The sequence below is a fragment of the Clupea harengus genome, chromosome 26 (assembly GCF_900700415.2).
Source record: "Clupea harengus chromosome 26, Ch_v2.0.2, whole genome shotgun sequence".
In the NCBI taxonomy this organism is placed as follows: Eukaryota; Metazoa; Chordata; class Actinopteri; order Clupeiformes; family Clupeidae; genus Clupea; species Clupea harengus.
Window position 1 is genome coordinate 3,478,841 of NC_045177.1, and position 19,311 is coordinate 3,498,151.

Genomic DNA, 19,311 nt, shown 5'->3' on the forward strand with positions numbered 1-19,311 from the left:
TTCAGTTCCAAAGGCTTGTAATGTAATGTGGATGGGTTAGTGGCCAAAGGCTTGTAATGTAATGTGGATGGGTTAGTGGCTAAAGGCTTGTAATGTAATGTGGATAGGTTAGTGGCCAAAGGCTTGTAATATAATGTGGATGGGTTAGTGGCCAAAGGCTTGTAATGTAATGTGGATGGGTTAGTGTTAATTTCTTTCTCGGTTATTTGCAAGATTTTTCTCTGCTTCGATGAAGTTTAACGTATTTTTATGCTTCATTGCTCTTTTTATCCTAATAATAGTAACCTTATGAGGACACTGTTTAGTATCTTAATAGTATGTTTTAGTATGTTAATTCCTCCTTCCTTCTGATACTCAAGACAATTTCAGTTGCTATATAAATAAAATTGAATTTAATGAAATTACAATATTTGCAGATGCAATATAGCATACACTGCATTTATGTAGGCTAGCTGGCAGTACAATTGGTATGTGTTGTGCAAAACGTAGAAACGTTAGCCAAACCAACATTTTATACTGAACTTTGTTTTGGTCTTTTATTTTGACACTCTTAACCGCTTTTAATGTCTCTTATTGTCGCCAGCTCCCAGGAACATTCATCACAAACAACGTGCTTGGAACCCAGAAACTAAACACATAGATGTTTACGGTGGTTAGAGTAGAAAGGGTTCCTAATAAGGCATTCGATGCTGGATTATAGTTCTTTAAAATCCTAATACATCTGTTGTCCGTCTAAAATAAACCGAAGACGGCTGCAGAAGAAGTCCAACAGTTGGCATTATGAAGCTATGACCCCGACTGACCGACGCCTAACATAAGTTTATCTGGAGCTCCCGTTTTCTAGGTAAGCCGAGTAGCCTTGTGATGCCAAATGTAGCCTATATATGCCATAACTCTGGCATATCTGGTGTGTGTAAAGTTTGCGATAGGGGCTCATATATATCCCTTGTACGTCGCTTTGGACAAAATTGTCTGCTAAATTACTAAATGTAAATATGCGCCTAACAATAGTTGATTAACTCACTTAAATAAAATTGTCGATGTATGAAGTTTTTATCCTTTAATATAGAGCGGTGGTCTTGCAATCTGAGAGCATTTTCGTTCATTTCACGTCATGATTTTGTATTGATTGGTGAATTTTGGTAAGGTAATTCCATAACAATCAGAGAGAGAGCTAGCGAGCAGATAATGAGCAGAAGTCTGTGAGCAGAAGCAGCCCGAGTGCACAAGAACTTAAACTGAAACACAGGACATCTCTGCAAGGAACAGTGTATTTGAGTGCAAGAACTTAAACTGAAACACAGGACATCTCTGCAAGGAACAGTGTATTTGAGTGCAAGAACTTAAACTGAAACACAGGACATCTCTGCAAGGAACAGTGTATTTGAGTGCAAGAACTTAAACTGAAACACAGGACATTTCTGCAAGCAACAGTGTATTTGATTGCAAGAACTTAAAACTGAAACACAGGGCAATTCTGCAAGCAACAGTGTATTTGAGTGCAGACAAACAGTTTTGAAATAAACCTGAAATAAACATGTACAGATGTCTGATTTGGGTAGGATGGCGATTACATTAAGCTCATACAGATGTCTGATTTGGGTAGGATGGTGATTACATGAAGCCAGTACAGATTTATGATTTGGGTAGGATGATGACTACATTAAGCCCATACGGATTTGTTCAAATATGCTTTTTGTAAAATGTTTCTTTGTTTCTGACTTTAAAAAACTGACTTGTGTGATATTGTACAGAACATCCATTTGTCCCTGGTTATCTTTTGTCAGATGTTAGTTTTTTACTTTTTTTTAGTCTTTGTGTCTGTTTGTGTCTTTGTGGTGTTTGGGTATGTTGCTAATATTTTACTTGCATTACAGAAATGTCCTGCTGGGTTTCCATTGCAAAAGACAGCTGAGGTCTACAATGTCAGGATCTACTGAACCATCACAACTACTCATGTCAGTGAAGAATATAAAAGAAGAAGAATCTGATTATTTCCTACAAGAGTATTTGTTTGAAATTCAGACAGTGGAAGAAAAGCCTGAACTGGAACATGACTGTAAGACTGAGACGCACACATCACCAACCTTGACCTGCAAAGAAGAAAATTCTTCTCTGATGGAAATTAAAGAGGAAGACGAATCTGATAATTTCCTACAAGAGTATTTGTTTGAAATTAAGACAGTGGAAGAAAAGCCTGAACTGGAACATGACTGTAAGACTGAGACGCACACATCACCAACCTTGACCTGCAAAAAAGAAAATTCTTCTCTAATGGAATTTAAAGAGGAACCAGATTTAACAGAATGTGGTGATGACGATTCTTCTACAAGTAAGTTGCTGACTAGTTGGTTAAGTAGAATTCCGATCGAATTAATTCCAATGTTTCGTTTAGATTGTCTAAACACAATGGTTAGCGAATGGTTCTTGTGCTTTACTCAGCAAAATATGAGTCTCATGGAGGGATGTCTGTTTCATTGTGAATAGAGATACTGTGGAAATACCTTAGTCTTGGGACACTAATGGAAATGGAATTCCAGCCCGGGATCCTATGTGATGCTAGTTTGCATTCCAAAGGGTTCTATAGCTGATTGGCTAGGTTTGAATAAAGTAAGATAGTAGGTCAGACAATATATTAAGAAGCAATATGTTAACACCACAGAGTCAGATTACTAAACTCACCGTTTTAAGGCTGGCACTGGTATGCTCTGGAAGTATACTGTATGTGTAATTCACCAGCAGTTCAACTATACTGTAGTTCTTTTTTTTGCAGATTCTCACTGTGTCTTTGCATCAAAGGATAGTGTGATCAATTTTCTTTTTCCAAAACAGAACTGAAGTCAGAAATGTCTGGATTTACTGAACCTTCACAACTGCCCACTTCTGTGAAGAAGGAAATAAAAGAAGAAGAATTGGATGATTTCCTACAAGAGTATCCGTCTACAATCCAAAGAGTGGAAGAAAAGCCTGGACTGGAATATGAATGCAAGACTGAAATGTATATGTCACCTACCATGACCTTGAAAGAAGAAAGGTATTCACCAATGGAAATCAAATATGAAGAAGAATTTGATTCAAGAGAATATGGTGACTTTGACTCTTCACCTACAAGTAAGTTGCTTGTTTATTGTAATGTGTTGTGTATATTTATAATACTTGAGTTGTAGAGAATGGCTAGCTTGTGCTCCACAATGTGAGACCTATTCAGAGAACAGAAACACTGTGGGTATATGTTAGTCATGGGATAATATCTGCAGTCTGTTACATTCAACAGTTTGAAAGTGTATGCCATCATTTTTTCCAAAGCTCTGTAATTCATGTATATGTACCTCTGTTTATATTTACATTTAGTCTCTAGGTAGACACTTTTATCCTAAGTAACTTCTAAATGATTTTGTAGCAATTCTAGCAAATAACCAATATATACGTATATATTTATTTATTTTTGTATTTTTCAAAAGGCATATGTTTGCCTTTATTGTAGAAATGATGTACCAGATAGAGGAGAAGAGAGATGTGGCTGACAAATTATTTTCTAATATTATAGGAGACTTTCAAAGCATCCAATCTAACAAAAGAAGCAAAACGGAGCATAAAAAAACAAACAAAGAGAGACATCACAAACGCTCCCAGTGCAGAAAGACTTCATACCATGAATTACATAAGCGACAGGACTCCAGTGAGAAACAACATGAATGCTCCCAGTGTTTCGAAACATTTGCTAGACGTTTCGATCTTGCAAGTCATCAAAGAAAACACACCGGAGAAAAGCCCCATCAGTGCAGTATATGTGGGAAGGCCTTTAGTCAAATGTCTAACCTCAAGACACACCAGATGATCCATACGGGGGAGAAGCCACACCAGTGCAGTACATGTGGGAAGGTCTTTAGTCAAATGTCTAACCTCAAGACACACCAGATGATCCATACTGGGGAAAAGCCACACCAGTGCAGTACGTGTGAGAAAGCCTTTAATCAATTGTGTGATCTAAAGAAACACCAGACGATCCATACTGGGGAAAAGCCATACCAGTGCAATACATGTGGAAAGGCATTTAGTCAATCATCTGGTCTCAAGTCACACCAGAGGATCCATACGGGGGAAAAGCCGTATCAGTGTACTACATGTGGAAAGTATTCCAGGAGTATCTCTGACCTCATCAGACATCAGATTACACATACTGGAGAAAAGCCACATCAGTGTTCTCAATGTGGAAAGGCCTTTACCCAAATGTCTAATCTCAAGAGACATCAGAGGATCCATTCAAATGATGTGCTGCCCTGCTAATACATGATGGAGTAGCACTTACTGAAATATTTATTGATTAGCTGAGTTTTAAACAATGTTTGATGTACAAGATGAAGTATTATTTTATCATATTTGAAACGTATAATGGGGTAGAGATTGAAACATTAATGATTAGGGTACATTAATTCAATAAAAGAATAACTTGAAGTGAGTGTTTTTTCAAGTATGTTTGTGTGGGGGGGATTTGTGTCTGTGTGGGTATACAATATATAATCGACAAGCAGTATTTGGCGCAAAAAAAAGTGTTTGTGCGAGCTTCCTAGACTCATGGCCTAAACGGCACCTAATATGAAGGCTCTGGGCTCATCTTCAGCTCATAGATGTGTTAGTGTCAGAGATGGGTGAGGGGGAGGGGGGAACTAAATGTCTCTCCATTCCTCATTATAGGGAACTGTATTTCTTCTGTTAAACACTCTCATGTCAAATGTGGAGGAGAGTCAGAGGGAACTGTTGTATTGTTGACAGAAAAACGCGTAAGACATATTTAATCTAAACAGAAAAGGACACATGTATGGATAAAGTTAAAAAAGGAACTCACTCCCTCAGATATTCACATTTACCTGTATGCCATCTATATTACTCCCCTTTCAAATACTACAATCAGAAATTATAATCCATCATAAATATAATTACTATATGCCCCCATATGACTCAGCAATTATAATCCATAATAAGTAAGTTGCTGAATTGTTGGTTAAGTAGAATTCAGATCTAATTAATTCCAATGTTTCGTTTACATTTACTAAACACTGGATGGTTAGCGAATGGTTCTTTTGCTTTACTCAGCAAAATGTGAGTCTCATGGAGGGATGTCTGTTTCATTGTGGATAGAGATATTATGGAAATACCTTAGTTATGGGACACTATCTGCAGTCTGTTACATTGTAAACACTAAGCACTTTATTGACTACAAGTCACATACCATCTCAGTCACCTTACACATGTGCATAAACAAAGCTGTATTAATTGATGTATTTATTGAAGTACTTTAGTCTATGCCACCGCACTTTGTTCTACTCTTAATGTATATATTTTTGGGCTGTTCCTACTGTTTTTGGATAGTTGTAGTATTGTTATGTTATATGTTGTTGTTGTGTTATATGTTGTCCCTCGTCACACCAACAGGAGAAGCACTCAAAATTTCGTTGTATAAATACAATGACAATAAAGGCTTTTCTATTATATTCTTCTATAAATCATATATTTGCTTTTACATAATTTTAATGAGTTCATACAAACATTACAAATAAGTTTAAATAATGTACACATCACCCATCATGATCTTGAAAGAAGAAAAGTATTCACCAATGGAAATCAAAGATGAAGAAAAATTTCATTCAAGAGAATATGGTGACTTCGACTCTTCACTCACAAGTAAGTTGCTTGCTTATTGTAGAGGGTTGTGTATATTTACAATACTTGATTTTTAGAGAATGTCTAACTTGTGCTTCACAATGTGAGACCTATTCAGAGAACAGAGATACTGTGGGGATACCTAACTTAGGGGATACTATCTGCAATCTGATATATTCAAAAGAGAGAGTGTCTGCCACCATTTTTTGTGAATGTGGATGGGTTAGTGGTCAGTTCCAAAGGCTTGTGATGTAATGTGGATGAGTTAGTGGCAAATGCCAAATGCTTGTAATGTAATGTGGATGGGTTAGTGGCCAATAACAAATACTTGTAATGTAATGTGGATGGGTTAGTGGTCAGTTCCAAAGGCTTGTAATGTAATGTGGATGGGTTAGTGGTCAGTTCCAAAGGCTTGTAATGTAATGTGGATGGGTTAGTGGTCAGAGGCTTGTAATATAATGTGGATGGGTTAGCGGTAAATGCCAAAGGCTTGTAATGTAATGTGGATGGGTTAGTGGTCAGTTCCAAAGGCATGTGATGTGGATGTGTTAGTTGTCAAAGGCATGTGATGTAATGTGGATGGGTTAGTGGTCAAAGGCTTGTAATGTAATGTGGATGGGTTAGTGGTCAGTTCTAAAGGCCTGTAATGTAATGTGGATGGGTTAGTGGCCAAAGGCTTGTAATGTAATGTGGATGGGTTAGTGGTCAGTTCCAAAGGCTTGTAATGTAATGTGGATAGGTTTGTGGCCAAAGGCTTGTAATGTAATGTCGATGGGTTAGTGGCCAAAGGCTTGTGATGTAATGTGGATGGGTTAGTGGCTAATGCCAAAGGCTTGTAATGTAATGTGGATGGGTTTGTGGCCAAAGGCTTGTAATGTAATGTGGATGGGTTAGTGGTCCGTTCCAATTAATGTTAATGTTAATTTCTTTCTCGGTTATTAGCAAGATATTTCTGTGCTTTGGTGAAGTTTGACGTAGTTTTCTGCTTCATTGCTCTTTTTATACTCATAATAGTAACCTTTTGAGGACACTGTGTACCCACTACTCTGTTCTACAACCGATACTTTAAATGCCGGCTCTCTCCACTATTATCTACTATTCATTTTGCGTATTTCATGTATATTCCTCCTTCCTTCTGTAAAGAGACTCGAGACAATTTCAGTTGCTATTTAAATTAGTAATGAAATTACAATATTTGCAGATGCAATATAGCATACAGTGTATTTATCTAGGCTAGCTAACAGTACAATGGACATGTGTTGTGCAAAACGTAAAAAACGTTAGCCAAACTAACATTTTAAACTGAATTTAGAATTTGACTTTTATTTTGACACTATTATCCGCCTTTAATGTCTCTGTTTGTAGCCAGCTTCAAGGAACTTTCGTCACAAACAACGTGCTTGGAACCCGGGAACAAAACACACAGATGTTTACGGTGGTTAAAGTATAAAGGGTTCCTATTAATGCGTTCTAGGCTGGATTATAGTTCTTAAAAGTCCTAATATAGCTGTTGCCCGTCTAAAAGAAACCGAAGACGGCTGCAGAAGAAGTCCGACAGTGAACATTGTGCGGCTACGATCCCGACTGACCGACGCCTAGGATAAATTTCTCTGGAGCTCCTGTTTTTTAGGTAAACCGAGTAGCCTTGTGATACCAAATGTATATACCGGTATGCCAAAACTCGGGAATATCTGGTGTGTGTAAAGTTTGCGATATGGGGCTATGCCTCTCCATTGTACGTCGCGTCTGCTAAATGACTAAATGTAAATATGTTTATTTGTTTATTTAGAAGGATCCCCATTAGCTCTACCCTAAGACAGAGCTGCTTTTAGTGGGGTCCACATTTAAAACTTACATACAGATATCAAACATTTAAAACATACATTACAATACCAATAACTAACATTTAAAACATACGTTACATTACAGATATCAAAAGTTAAAGTACATACAAATAATGATCATACAATTTTACATTACAAATATCAAAAATGAACATAGTGGTTATGCAATTTTACCTTTGTCATGATATAAAACACTGATATATCCAAATCCATAGAAGCGAAAACTGCAAACCATGTAAGAGACCATATTTTTGTACAGTACATCACCATCTAGTGTCACAAGTATGCTGTACCCAAGTGTTTCATTATTTGCTTTTTGAACATACATTTAGTTGTCAAGTTTATCATTTCTGTTGGTAGTAGTAGGTTCCATGACTTCATGGCTCTGGCTCAGTGCGTTTAAGAAAATTGGTATTAGCTCTGGGGAGTGAAAACCTACCTTCTATTGCTCGTCTAGTGGCATAGTTATGTGAGGCTACATTTTTATCTAGTTGCCTATACTGATCTGCTGGTGTTTTAGACTGCAAGAGGCGCCATGTTGACAAAAGAAGTGCAGCAGCCATCCTGTCTTCAACTTGTAGCCAGTGGAGACTGGCATGCATACTCTGCATGCTGGTTCTGTAAGGACACTGTAGAGCAGTGGTTCTTAACCTGGGTTCGATCGAACCCCAGGGGTTCGTTGAGTCACTCTCAGGGGTTCGGCAGGGGTCAAGACACACACAGTATAGCCCGGTTCACACTAGCAATGTCGGGTCGTTTTTATATATACCTATGTTTTGAAGAAATCATATTTTATTTTTCCAATTACGAAGGGTTCGGTGAATGCACTGATGAAGCTCACAGGGTTCAGTACCTCCAATAAGGTTAAGAACCACTGCTGTAGAGCAAAGCGTGCAGTCTTGTTCTGTACCAGCTGTAATCTATTCAGGTCTTTCTTAGTGGCATTTGCCCATATTATCCGGCAATAATCCAGCTGTGACAGAACAAGAGAGCTAACTACCAGTATTCTTAGATCAGGTGTAAGAACAAGAGAGCTAACTACCAGTATTCTTAGATCAGGTGTAAGATGATTTCTGCATCGTCTGACTACAGCTAGTGCTTTGCCCATTTTATTGACATTAGTGTCAATATGCTTTGACCAGGACAGTTTATCATCTAGGGTGACTCCCAATAGCTTGGTTACCTTTACTTGTTTGATGGATGTTCCATCTATGCACAGTCTAAGCTCTGGCTCTGCTCTAAGAGAATGATGAGACCTGAAGATGATGCTTTTTGTTTTAGCTAAATTTAGGGATGCACGATATTGAATTTTAGCCGATATCCGATATGCCGATATTTACAAGCTCATTTTGGCCGATTGCCGATGCCGATACCGATATATACACCTTTGCTTTTTAATTATTGAAAAGTCTCTCCTGTACTATAATTAATCAGTTATTATGATAGGGTATTGCTGTCAATACGGGACATTAAAAACTTGATTTGTATCATTTTAGAAATAGACATTCACTCATGAAAACTATTGAAATGATTTCAAATATAGCAGATTTATTTATATTTTCACGTCACAATTTTCATACTTGAACAGTACCTCCTTGAACTTGAACAACTACACTCTGGAAATGCAACTTGGCTAACTTGGCAAGCTAACGTTGGTTAACTGACTTACAGTTTAATAACATCGTTTCTAGGATTTCTAGACTAATCTATGTAACGTTATTGCCAAGTTAGCTATATAAATTCCATATATGCAAAAGTAAGCCATGTACAGATAGCGTGGGCTCGTGACATAACGTTTCACATCCCGTCAAATGAGATCATCAACTTCGCTGGTGTCACGTAGCATGCAAGCTAACTAGCTAGTGCTGTCTAGCTAACTAGCAACTTATTAACTTCTATTAGCGCGCGACAGGTAATGTTGCAAAGCGTTGCACGCAGATGGTCTGCATCTATGCATGCAACCTACGTTACGGCCAAGCTGTAGTCTCCTCTTCCATCTCCTGAAAAGTTTCCTGACAAATAACATGTCAACATCCTCTGATACTGTGAAGTACTGCCACACAGCCGACGTGTTGAATTACGTTGTTGGCGCTCATAGTAACCAAAACATTTGCTTCGCGTGCGCATAATTTGAACGTCACCTTATCGGCCAGGTACATCGGCAAAAATGTTCATATCTGCAGATGCCGATAATTACGTTTTGAAGCTTTTATCTGCAGATACCGATGTCGTGCCGATATTATCGTGCATCCCTAGCTAAATTGAGAACCATCTTGTTTTCAAGGACCCACTTTGCAATGGAACTTAGCTCCCTGTTTAGGATGACTGTCAGTTCTTCTGCTGTTTTTGCTGATGCATATACAGTAGTGTCATCTGCGTACATACTTAGATTTGAACTTCTTAATACTTGCGGTAAGTCATTAGTGAAGATAGAATACATTAGTGGGCCTAGACAGTCTCCCTGTGGAATTCCACATTCCACCAGCACACTGTCCGAGTGACTTCCATTAAAGAAGATTCTCTGTGATCTATTTAATAGATAATTTCCCATCCAGGTAGCTGCAGATGGTTTAAAGCCATAGCACACCAGTTGTTCCCGAAGAAGCTTATGTTCAAGTTGATCAAATGCTGCTGTAAAATCCGAAAGGACTGCTCCAAATAACATATTGTTGTCCAGATCTCTGTACCAGTCATCTGACATTTGCGTCAGTGCTGTGCATGTGCAATGTCCCTTTCTGTAAGCATGCTGGTACTTTGTTAACAGATTGTTTACTGAGAAGTATTCCTGTTTTTGATCAAATACAGCCTTCTCAAGAATCTTACTCAGTGCTGGTAACAGGCTTATTGGACGACAATCTTTAGGCAGGGGAATAATTTTAGCTTCTTTCCAGGCTTGAGGAAAGATTGATAGTTTCAGATTGGTGTTTAGTATACAACCACTGTTCTGTGCCTTTTCCTTGGCCTGATATATGACATATAGCCGTTTAGTTCCACATCAACCCATGGCACCCCACAAGTCCTCACTGTCACTTTTCTAACAGGTGCATGTTTATCAATGACTGGTACAAACTTTGCAAGAAAAAGATCTAGTGCTTCATCTGGTTCTTTTGCATTGTAGACCTTAGACCAACATATATTATTGACCTCTTCCAGGAAGGCTTCCTCAGAAAACCCTCTGTAGGACCTTTTATAGATAACTCTAGGTCTAGCTTTGGGAACCTTCATTTTCCTTACTACCACTACAATATTGTGGTCACTACATCCTATTGGGACTGATACAGCCTTGGTATACAAGTCATCTGCACTCAAATAAATGTGATCAATACAAGATGCTGTGTTGATGCCCGTGTTGTTTGTGCTTAGTCGTGTTGGTTGTGTAACCACTTGTTTCAAACAGCATGCATCAGTTATGGTGGCCAGTTGGTTCTTTAAGGAACAGTTGGGCGATAGCCCGTCAATATTTATATCTCCAGTGAAAACAATTTCCATATTCAATTCACACACCTTATTCAGCATCTCACCCATGGCTTCTAAGTAGTGTCGATCTGAACTTGGTGGCCTGTAGCAGCAGCCTACCAAGATAGGTTTAATATGGGGCAGGTTCACTTGAAGCCATAGCACCTCAATTTCATCATTCATAATATCCTCCCTAACTTTCACTGGAAGATGGTTTTGAACATAAAAAGCAACACCTCTCCCCCATATCTGTTTCTGTCCTTCCATATAGATTATACCCTTGTATGCCCACAGCCTCATCCGCAAAAGTGTCATCCAGATGGGTTTCTGATATTGCAAGTATGTTAATTGAGTTTAACACCAACAAGTCAGTAATTTCATGCACTTTGTTCCTTAAGCTACAGATATTCAGTTGAGCAATATTCTAACTTTTCTTTGGGAGTAAAGCAGCAATAGACATGAAATATGTGTGTCAACTCTTATTTACCCTTCCACCTGTTTAAGCGTAGACCCGCAATAGACATTAAATATGTGTGTCAATCTGTGGACAATTTGTGGACAATCAGCTTGTCATACCTTAGGACAGCAAAGTCCCCTCTTTCTCTTGCAGCTTTCATCTGAGGAAGCAGCTCCCTCCTCTTCTGGCGAACTGCATCAGGGTATTCTTCATTGATGAAGATTCTGGATCCTTTAAGCTTTTTTTGCATTGCTCAGGACTCTGTCTCTGTCCTTAATCCTCAGCAGCTTCATCAGTAGAGGACGGAGCGAGGCCTAGGGAAGTCTCCCTCTGCTTTAGGTGCCTTCCCCGTCCGTTGGATTCGTTCCGTTTTAACCGTTTTGAACAGTAGCACTGCAATTTTGCACGCAAGCAGGGGCTATTTGAGAGAAAGGGTAGCTTTTGATGAAAAAACATTACAAAATCTCAACCTGAAATAAACCTGTACAGATGTCTGATTTGGGTAGGATGGTGATTAAATTAAGCCCGTACAGATGTTGGGTAGGATGGTGATTACATTAACCCCGTACAGATGTTCGATTTGGGTAGGATGATGACTACATTAAGCCCGTACAGATTTGTTCAAATATGCTTTTTGTTAAATGTTTCTTTTTTTCTCACTTTAAAAAACTTTTTTCTGACTTCTGTGATATTGTACAGACCATCCATTTGTCCCTGGTTATCTTTTGTCAGATGCTAGGGTGTTTTTTTTGTGTCTTTGTGTCTGTTTGTGTCTTTGTGGTGTTTGGGCATGTTGCTAATATTTTACTTGCATTGCAGAAATGTCCTGCTGGGTTTCCATTGCTAAAGACAGCTGAGGTCTACAATGTCAGGATCTACTGAACCATCACAACTACTCATGTCAGTGAAGAATATAAAGGAAGAAGAATCTGATAATTTCCTACAAGAGTATTTGTTTGAAATTCAGACAGTGGAAGAAAAGCCTGAACTGGAACATGACTGTAAGACTGAGATGCACACATCACCAACCTTGACCTGCAAAGAAGAAAATTCTTCTCTGATGGAAATTAAAGAAGAACCCGATTTAAGAGAATGTGGTGATGATGATTCTTCTACAAGTAAGTTGCTGAATAGTTAATTAAGTAGAATTCAGATCTAATTCATTCCAATGTTTCGTTTACATTTACTAAACACTGAATGGTTAGTGAATAGTTTTACTTGTGCTTTACTCAGCAAAATGTGAGTCTCATGGAGGGATGTCTGTTTCATTGTGAATAGAGACACTAGCGGAAATACCTTAATCATGGGACATTATCTGCAGTCTGTTTCATTGTGAATATAGATATTATGGAAATACTTTAATTATGGGACACTATCTGCAGTCAGTTACGTTGTGAATAGAGATACTATGGAAATACTTTAATTATGGGACACTATCTGCAGTCTTTTACATTGTGAATATATATACTATAGAAATACTTTCATTATGGGACACTATCTGCAGTCTGTTACATTGTGAATATATATACTATGGAAATACTTCCATTATGGGACACTATCTGGCATAAATCACATAAAAGTTATGTTCGGTTGTTTTGGTTGTGGAGTCTGATGGCTACTGGCACAAAGGACTGGCCAAGGTGCTTTGTGGTGTGCCGAGGAGGGATCAGTCTGTGGCTGAACGTGCTCCCCATCAGCTGTAGCTCGTCATAGAGGGGATGGGAGGGCTTCCTCAGGATAGGATCCAGCTTCCTCCTCGTCCTCTCCTCCGCAACTGCCTCCAGGTTGTCCAGTTTTATTCCCACCACGGAGCCAGCCTTCCTCACCAGCTTGTTTATTTTGTTTACATCCCTTGTGTTGATGTTACCCCCCCCAACACACCACCCCAAAGATGAGGACACTGGCTACTACAGACTGGTAGAACATCTGCAGCAGCCTATTGCATACTTTAAAGGACCTGAGCCGCCTCAGGAAGCACAAGTTGCTCTGCCCCCTCCTGTAAAGGGCCTCAGTGTTGCCAGTCCAGTCAAGTTTGTTGTTAATATGTACACCCAGGAACTTGGAGTTGTCGACAGGCTCCACCTCCTTCCCTCGGATGGTGATAGGAGTTGGGGGCCTCTTCTTAGTCCACCATCAGCTCCTAGGTCTTTCTGATGTTGAGCTGAAGGTGATTGGTGTCACACCACCCTACAAAACAGAGCTCTGTACTCCACCTCGTTGTCGTCCGTGATGCAGCTGACGATATAGGGTACCTAATAAAAGCTTTGCAAACATTGTAGCTGAGCAAAGTACTAGTTAAGAAGAAAAAAATGAAAGTGTTAACTGGGTAAATATAGTTCTAATATTATATCTGATATTATATTTACCCTGTATCCTCTTATGAAGTTATATACTATTTAAAAACATACATGCAAACATTCATACACAAAAATAAACATCTGCATACATAAATACACACACAAACATACAGTATGAAAATTAATGGAGACTTTCTTCAGTTCACACATCCACCCCACCCCCCACCCAACTCCCTTTGTGGAGTTTCTGCAGGCTGAGCTATGGCCATGCCCACCTGAGGACCATCAGACGTGTAAACGGTGCTCATAGACATGAAAATCCATCCCATAATCCTTTGTCGTGCTAGCTTGCATTCCAAAAGATCCTACAGCTGATGGGCTTGGTTTATATCCAGGAAGCTAATTGGCAATATAGGGCCAATGATTTTCCGTTTAAAAAAAATGCATTTTCCGTCTTACATTTGGTGAATTCCGTTTTTTTTCCGTTTCAGCTCATTTTGTTCACCCTGAGGTAGATTGATGGCTTAAATTGACTGAATAATATGTGCCCTTCTTAGATTGTTGTTTGCCAGCCATCAACAGAACAGAAGACTAAACATTTTTTGTTTTAAATGCGATTGGGAAGACGAGCGAGTGAATGTGACTGAATGTGGCTTTAGCGGAGATCTGTGGGTCAACTGTTGAAAAGGGGGGCGTGGCCGGAGCAGAGTTCAGCGCAGACGTGACATTTTCTCAGTGGTTTTGTTCTTTAATTAATGTTTGTTCATCGTTGCAATCGTTGTTGTGTTTATTTGAAAGAAATATAGCCTTGCAGCCCAAAATACAGGGGAATTTGGGCGATTTGTATGAACAAAATGATGTTTCCGTTTCAAAGGTGCAATTCCGTTTCAAAGTGTTCATTCCGCGAATTCCGTCCGTTTTCCGTTATCGCGGAAAATCATTGGCCCTAGCAATATATTAACACCACAGCATGGAGTCAGATTACTAAATTCACCTTTTTAAGGCTTGCACTGGGATGCTCTGGAAGTATACTGTATGTGTAATCATATATAATGAAGATACAATCATGTTTTTGATGCTATTGCTGTGCATTTCGCTGGATAACATTATAATATCATGTCAGTAAATGAATTAAATACATATATCAATATTCAAAAGTCTAGACATTAACTTAGCATAGCAATCACTCTGCTTACCTCGATATGCTACTTTAAATTTGAGAGCGAATTATTGAAGGCTAGCAACTCCTTTTTTTGAGGGAGACAGGAAACGCATTGAAACCTCCAGGAGTCATTCTTGGGGCCTTTGAACTCGAACATATCTTTTAAATAGGGCCAAGGGTGGCTCATATCAGATGGCTCAGTTCAGGCCGACTCTGGATCCATGTTGAATAGGCAGTAGTCAGGCTGTCTGTTGAATGTTCAGGTATAACAGGCAAAGCTACCGCTAGTGCTGCTGCCAGACGCGCCCTCTGATATCATTGGAGTTGATAGAGCCACCTGATTGGTTTAAACTTCCAAAACAGCAACGCAATCCATAGTTTTGTGTAGGCAACATTTTGGCGAAACTGTTCGTGAAATGTAACGAGTAACAACACATATTGTAGAAATGTAGTGGAGTAAAAGTATAGATAATAGCTAAAAAATGTAATGGAGTAAAAGTAAAAAGTATGCACTATTATTTTTACTTAAGTAAAGTACAGATACGTACTGTAGTTTTGTCTTCATAGATTTCCTTTTTCCAAAACAGAACTGAAGTCAGAAATGTCTGGATTTACTGAATCTTCACAACTGCCCACTTCAGTGAAGAAGGAGATAAAAGAAGAAGAATTTGATTATTTCCTACAAGAGTATCCGTCTCCAATCCAGACAGTGGAAGAAAAGCCTGGACTGGAATATGAATGCAAGACTGAAATGTACACGTCACCCACCATGACATTGAAAGAAGATAAGTATTCACCAATGGAAATCAAAAATGAAGAAGCATTTGATTCAAGAGAATATGGTGACTTCGACTCTTCACCTACAAGTAAGTTGCTTGCTTATTGTAGAGGGTTGTGTATATTTACAATACTTGAATTTTAGAGAATGGCTAACTTGTGATTCACAATTTGAGACCTATTTAGAGAACAGAGATACTGTGGGAATACCTTACTTATGGGATACTATCTGCAGTCTGTTTCATTCAAAAGAGAGAGTGTCTGCCACCATTTTATCTCCAGCTCTTTAATTCATGTGCGTGTATCTCTGTTTACATTTAGTCTCTAGGTAGACACTTTTATACTAAGTCACTTCCAAATGACGTGCAATTTTAGCGAATGGCCAATAAGTATAAATATATTAAAAGATATATGTTTGCTGGTATTGTCGAAATTACTGAGGGATGTTGAAACTTTTTTTTGCTAACATGACAGGAGACGTTCAAAGGATCCAATCTAACAAAAGAGGGAACACTGATCAAAAAAGGAACGAAGAGAGCCGTCATAAAAGCCCCCAGTGCAGAAAGACTTCACACCAGGAATTACATCAGCGACTGGACACCAGGAAGAAACAACATGAATGCTCCCAGTGTTTCAAAGCATTTATAAGCCCTTCTTCTCTTGCAATTCATCAACGAATACACACAGGAGAAAAGCCCCATCAGTGTGGTACATGTGGGAAGGCCTTTAGTCAAATGGGTCATCTCAAGAGACATCAGAAGATCCATACTGGGGGAAAGCCCCATCAGTGTGGTACATGTGAGAAGGCCTTTAGTCAAATGGGTCATCTCAAGAGACATCAGAAGATCCATACTGGGGGAAAGCTATATAAGTGCAGTACATGTGGGAAGGCCTTTAGTTGCATGTCTGTTCTCAAGACACACCAGAGGATCCATACTGGGGGAAAGCTATATAAGTGCACTACATGTGGGAAGGCCTTTAATCAATTGTCTTATCTCAAGATACACCAGAAGCTCCATACTGTTGGAAAGCTATATAAGTGCACTACATGTGGGAAGGCCTTTAATCAAGTGTCTTATCTCAAGATACACCAGAAGCTCCATACTGTTGGAAAGCTATATAAGTGCACTACATGTGGGAAGGTCTTTAATCAATTGTCTCATCTCAAGGGACACCTAAGAATCCATACTGGGGAAAAGCCACACCAGTGCAGTACATGTGGGAAGGCCTTTAGTCACTTGTCTCATCTCAAGGGACACCTAAGAATCCATACTGGGGAAAAGCCACACCAGTGTAGTACATGTTGGAAGGGCTTTAGTTGCGAGTCTGCTCTCAAGACACACCAGAGGATCCATACAGGGGAAAAGCCCCATCAGTGCAGTACATGTGGGAAGGCCTTCAGTCAAATGACAAATCTCAAGACACACCAGATGATCCATACTGGGGAAAAGCCACACCAGTGCAGTACATGTGGGAAGGCCTTTAGTCACTTGTCTCATCTCAAGGGACACCTGAAGATCCATACTGGGGAAAAGCCACACCAGTGCAGTACATGTGGGAAGGCCTTTCGTCATATGTCTTTTCTCAAGAAACACCAGAAGATCCATACTGGGGAAAAGCCACACCAGTGCAGTACATGTGGGAAGGCCTTTAGTTGCAAGGCTGTTCTCAAGACACACCTGAAGATCCATACTGGGGAAAAGCCCCACCAGTGCAGTACATGTGGGAAGGCCTTTCGTCATATGTCTTCTCTCAAGACACATCAGATGATCCATACTGGGGAAAAGCCACACCAGTGTACTACATGTGGGAAGGCCTTCAGTCGAATCTCTACTCTCAAGAAACACCAGAATATCCATACTGGGGGAAAGCTATATAGGTGCACTACATGTGGGAAGGTCTTTAATCAATTGTCTCATCTCAAGACACACCAGAGGATCCATACTGGGGAAAAGCCACACCAGTGCAGTACATGTGGGAAGGGCTATAATCGAATGTCTAGTCTCAGGGAACACCAGAGGATCCATACTGGGGAAAAGCCACACCAGTGCAGTACATGTGGGAAGGCCTTCAGTCGAATCTCTACTCTCAAGAAACACCAGAGGATCCATTCAAATTATGTGCTGCCCTGCTAATACATGATGAAGTATCACTTACTGATATATTTCTTGATTAGCTGAGTTTAAACAACATTTGATGTTCAAGATGAAGTATTTTTTTCATCATATTTGAAACGTGTCTTAGAAAGGTTGTGTTTGTACAGGTTTTTTCAAGTATGTTTGTGTGGGGGGATTTGTGTGTGTGTGTGTGTGGCTGCACAAGATATAACTGACAAGCAGCAGTTAGAGCATGTACAAATAAACAGTGTTTTTTGTGCAAGCTTCCTAGACTTCCTAGACTTCCTAAACGCCACCTCATATGAAGGCTCTGGGCTCATCAACAGCTCATAGATGTGTTAGTGTCAGAGATGGGGGAGGGGTAGGGGAGGGGGAGACTAAATGTCTCTCCCATTCCTCATTATAGGGAACTCTGTATTTCTTCAGTTAAACATTCTCATGTCAAATGTGGAAGAGAGTCTGAGTGAACTGTTTTATTGTTGACAGAAAAACGCGCAAGTCATATTTATCCTGAACAGAAAGGGACTGCCCATGAATGGATTAGTTAAAAAAGGAACTCACTTTCTCAGATATTCACATTTACCTGTGTGCCATCTATATAACTCCCCTTTCAAATACTACAATCAGAAATTATAACCCATAATAACTATATATGCCCGTATGACACAGAAATGATAAAGTTCCAATCTGAAGGCCCAGTCTTGGTTACTCTGAGATCACAGCCGTGTCACATTAAGTCTAAAAAAGAATAATAACCCTGAATCATCCTCTGAGATCCTAATATATAAATATATAAATGTCCTTACTTTTTGTGCTATGTTTATATATATATATATAAATGTCCTTACTTTTTGTGCTATATTTATATATATATATATATATATATATATATATATAAACATAGCACAAAAAGTAAGGACATTTGTGTTTGGTAGATTATTTCTTTGTTGTAACAATGTTTCTTGGCAATAAATCTTATACGGTTGGAAAGCCTGTTTATTACCATTTTAAATGGTGCCACATTTGTACATTTGGAACATGCATTTGTGGGATGAGCAGCACAGCTGAGTATGTGGGTTGCTCCCATGAAAAATGTGCTGTAGTTGTAAGTTGGTTATTTTATGCATTTGAGTCATCAGTCATTTCTGCAATACAAATATAACTAGAAGAGCTACTTTGCTTACTGCTCATCTTACATGTTACATATCAAAACTGTTTCTATAGACTTTTATTGTCAGAAAGATTGCTACAAAGAATGCCACAGAGCTTTTTAAACATAGTTATTAAATGTACTGGCTAGTACATGGGTAATAAATACAAAAAAGCTCAATTATAATAAAAACATTGATTACAAAATCACACTTTGTGCCATCAGTAGCCATACTGGTAACAAAGGAAGACTCAATAGATGTGCGTCACCATTTATTCTCTAAATACAATGTAAACTTTGCTCAGACGTTACAGGTATTTGGTGTACAGAAAGCTTGTTAGCTGGTTTTGGGGCCTTCTGGGACGTATTCCATTACACCTAATATCATTT

At 39.0% G+C, this 19,311-nt stretch overlaps 2 protein-coding genes across 2 annotated transcripts; both read left to right on the top strand.

Annotated features, from left to right (window-relative positions):
* Positions 1-3,666: 3,666 nt before the first annotated feature.
* Positions 3,667-5,221, top strand: LOC116219765 (zinc finger protein 391-like; the record flags this gene model as incomplete). Its single annotated transcript, XM_031563623.2, has 1 exon — positions 3,667-5,221. A coding segment is annotated over one exon (621 nt), but the record flags the coding sequence as incomplete, so codon positions are not given.
* An 11,305-nt stretch (positions 5,222-16,526) lies between these two features.
* Positions 16,527-18,277, top strand: LOC116219693 (zinc finger protein 665-like; the record flags this gene model as incomplete). Its single annotated transcript, XM_031563411.2, has 1 exon — positions 16,527-18,277. A coding segment is annotated over one exon (1,263 nt), but the record flags the coding sequence as incomplete, so codon positions are not given.
* Between the last annotated feature and the right edge of the window lie 1,034 nt (positions 18,278-19,311).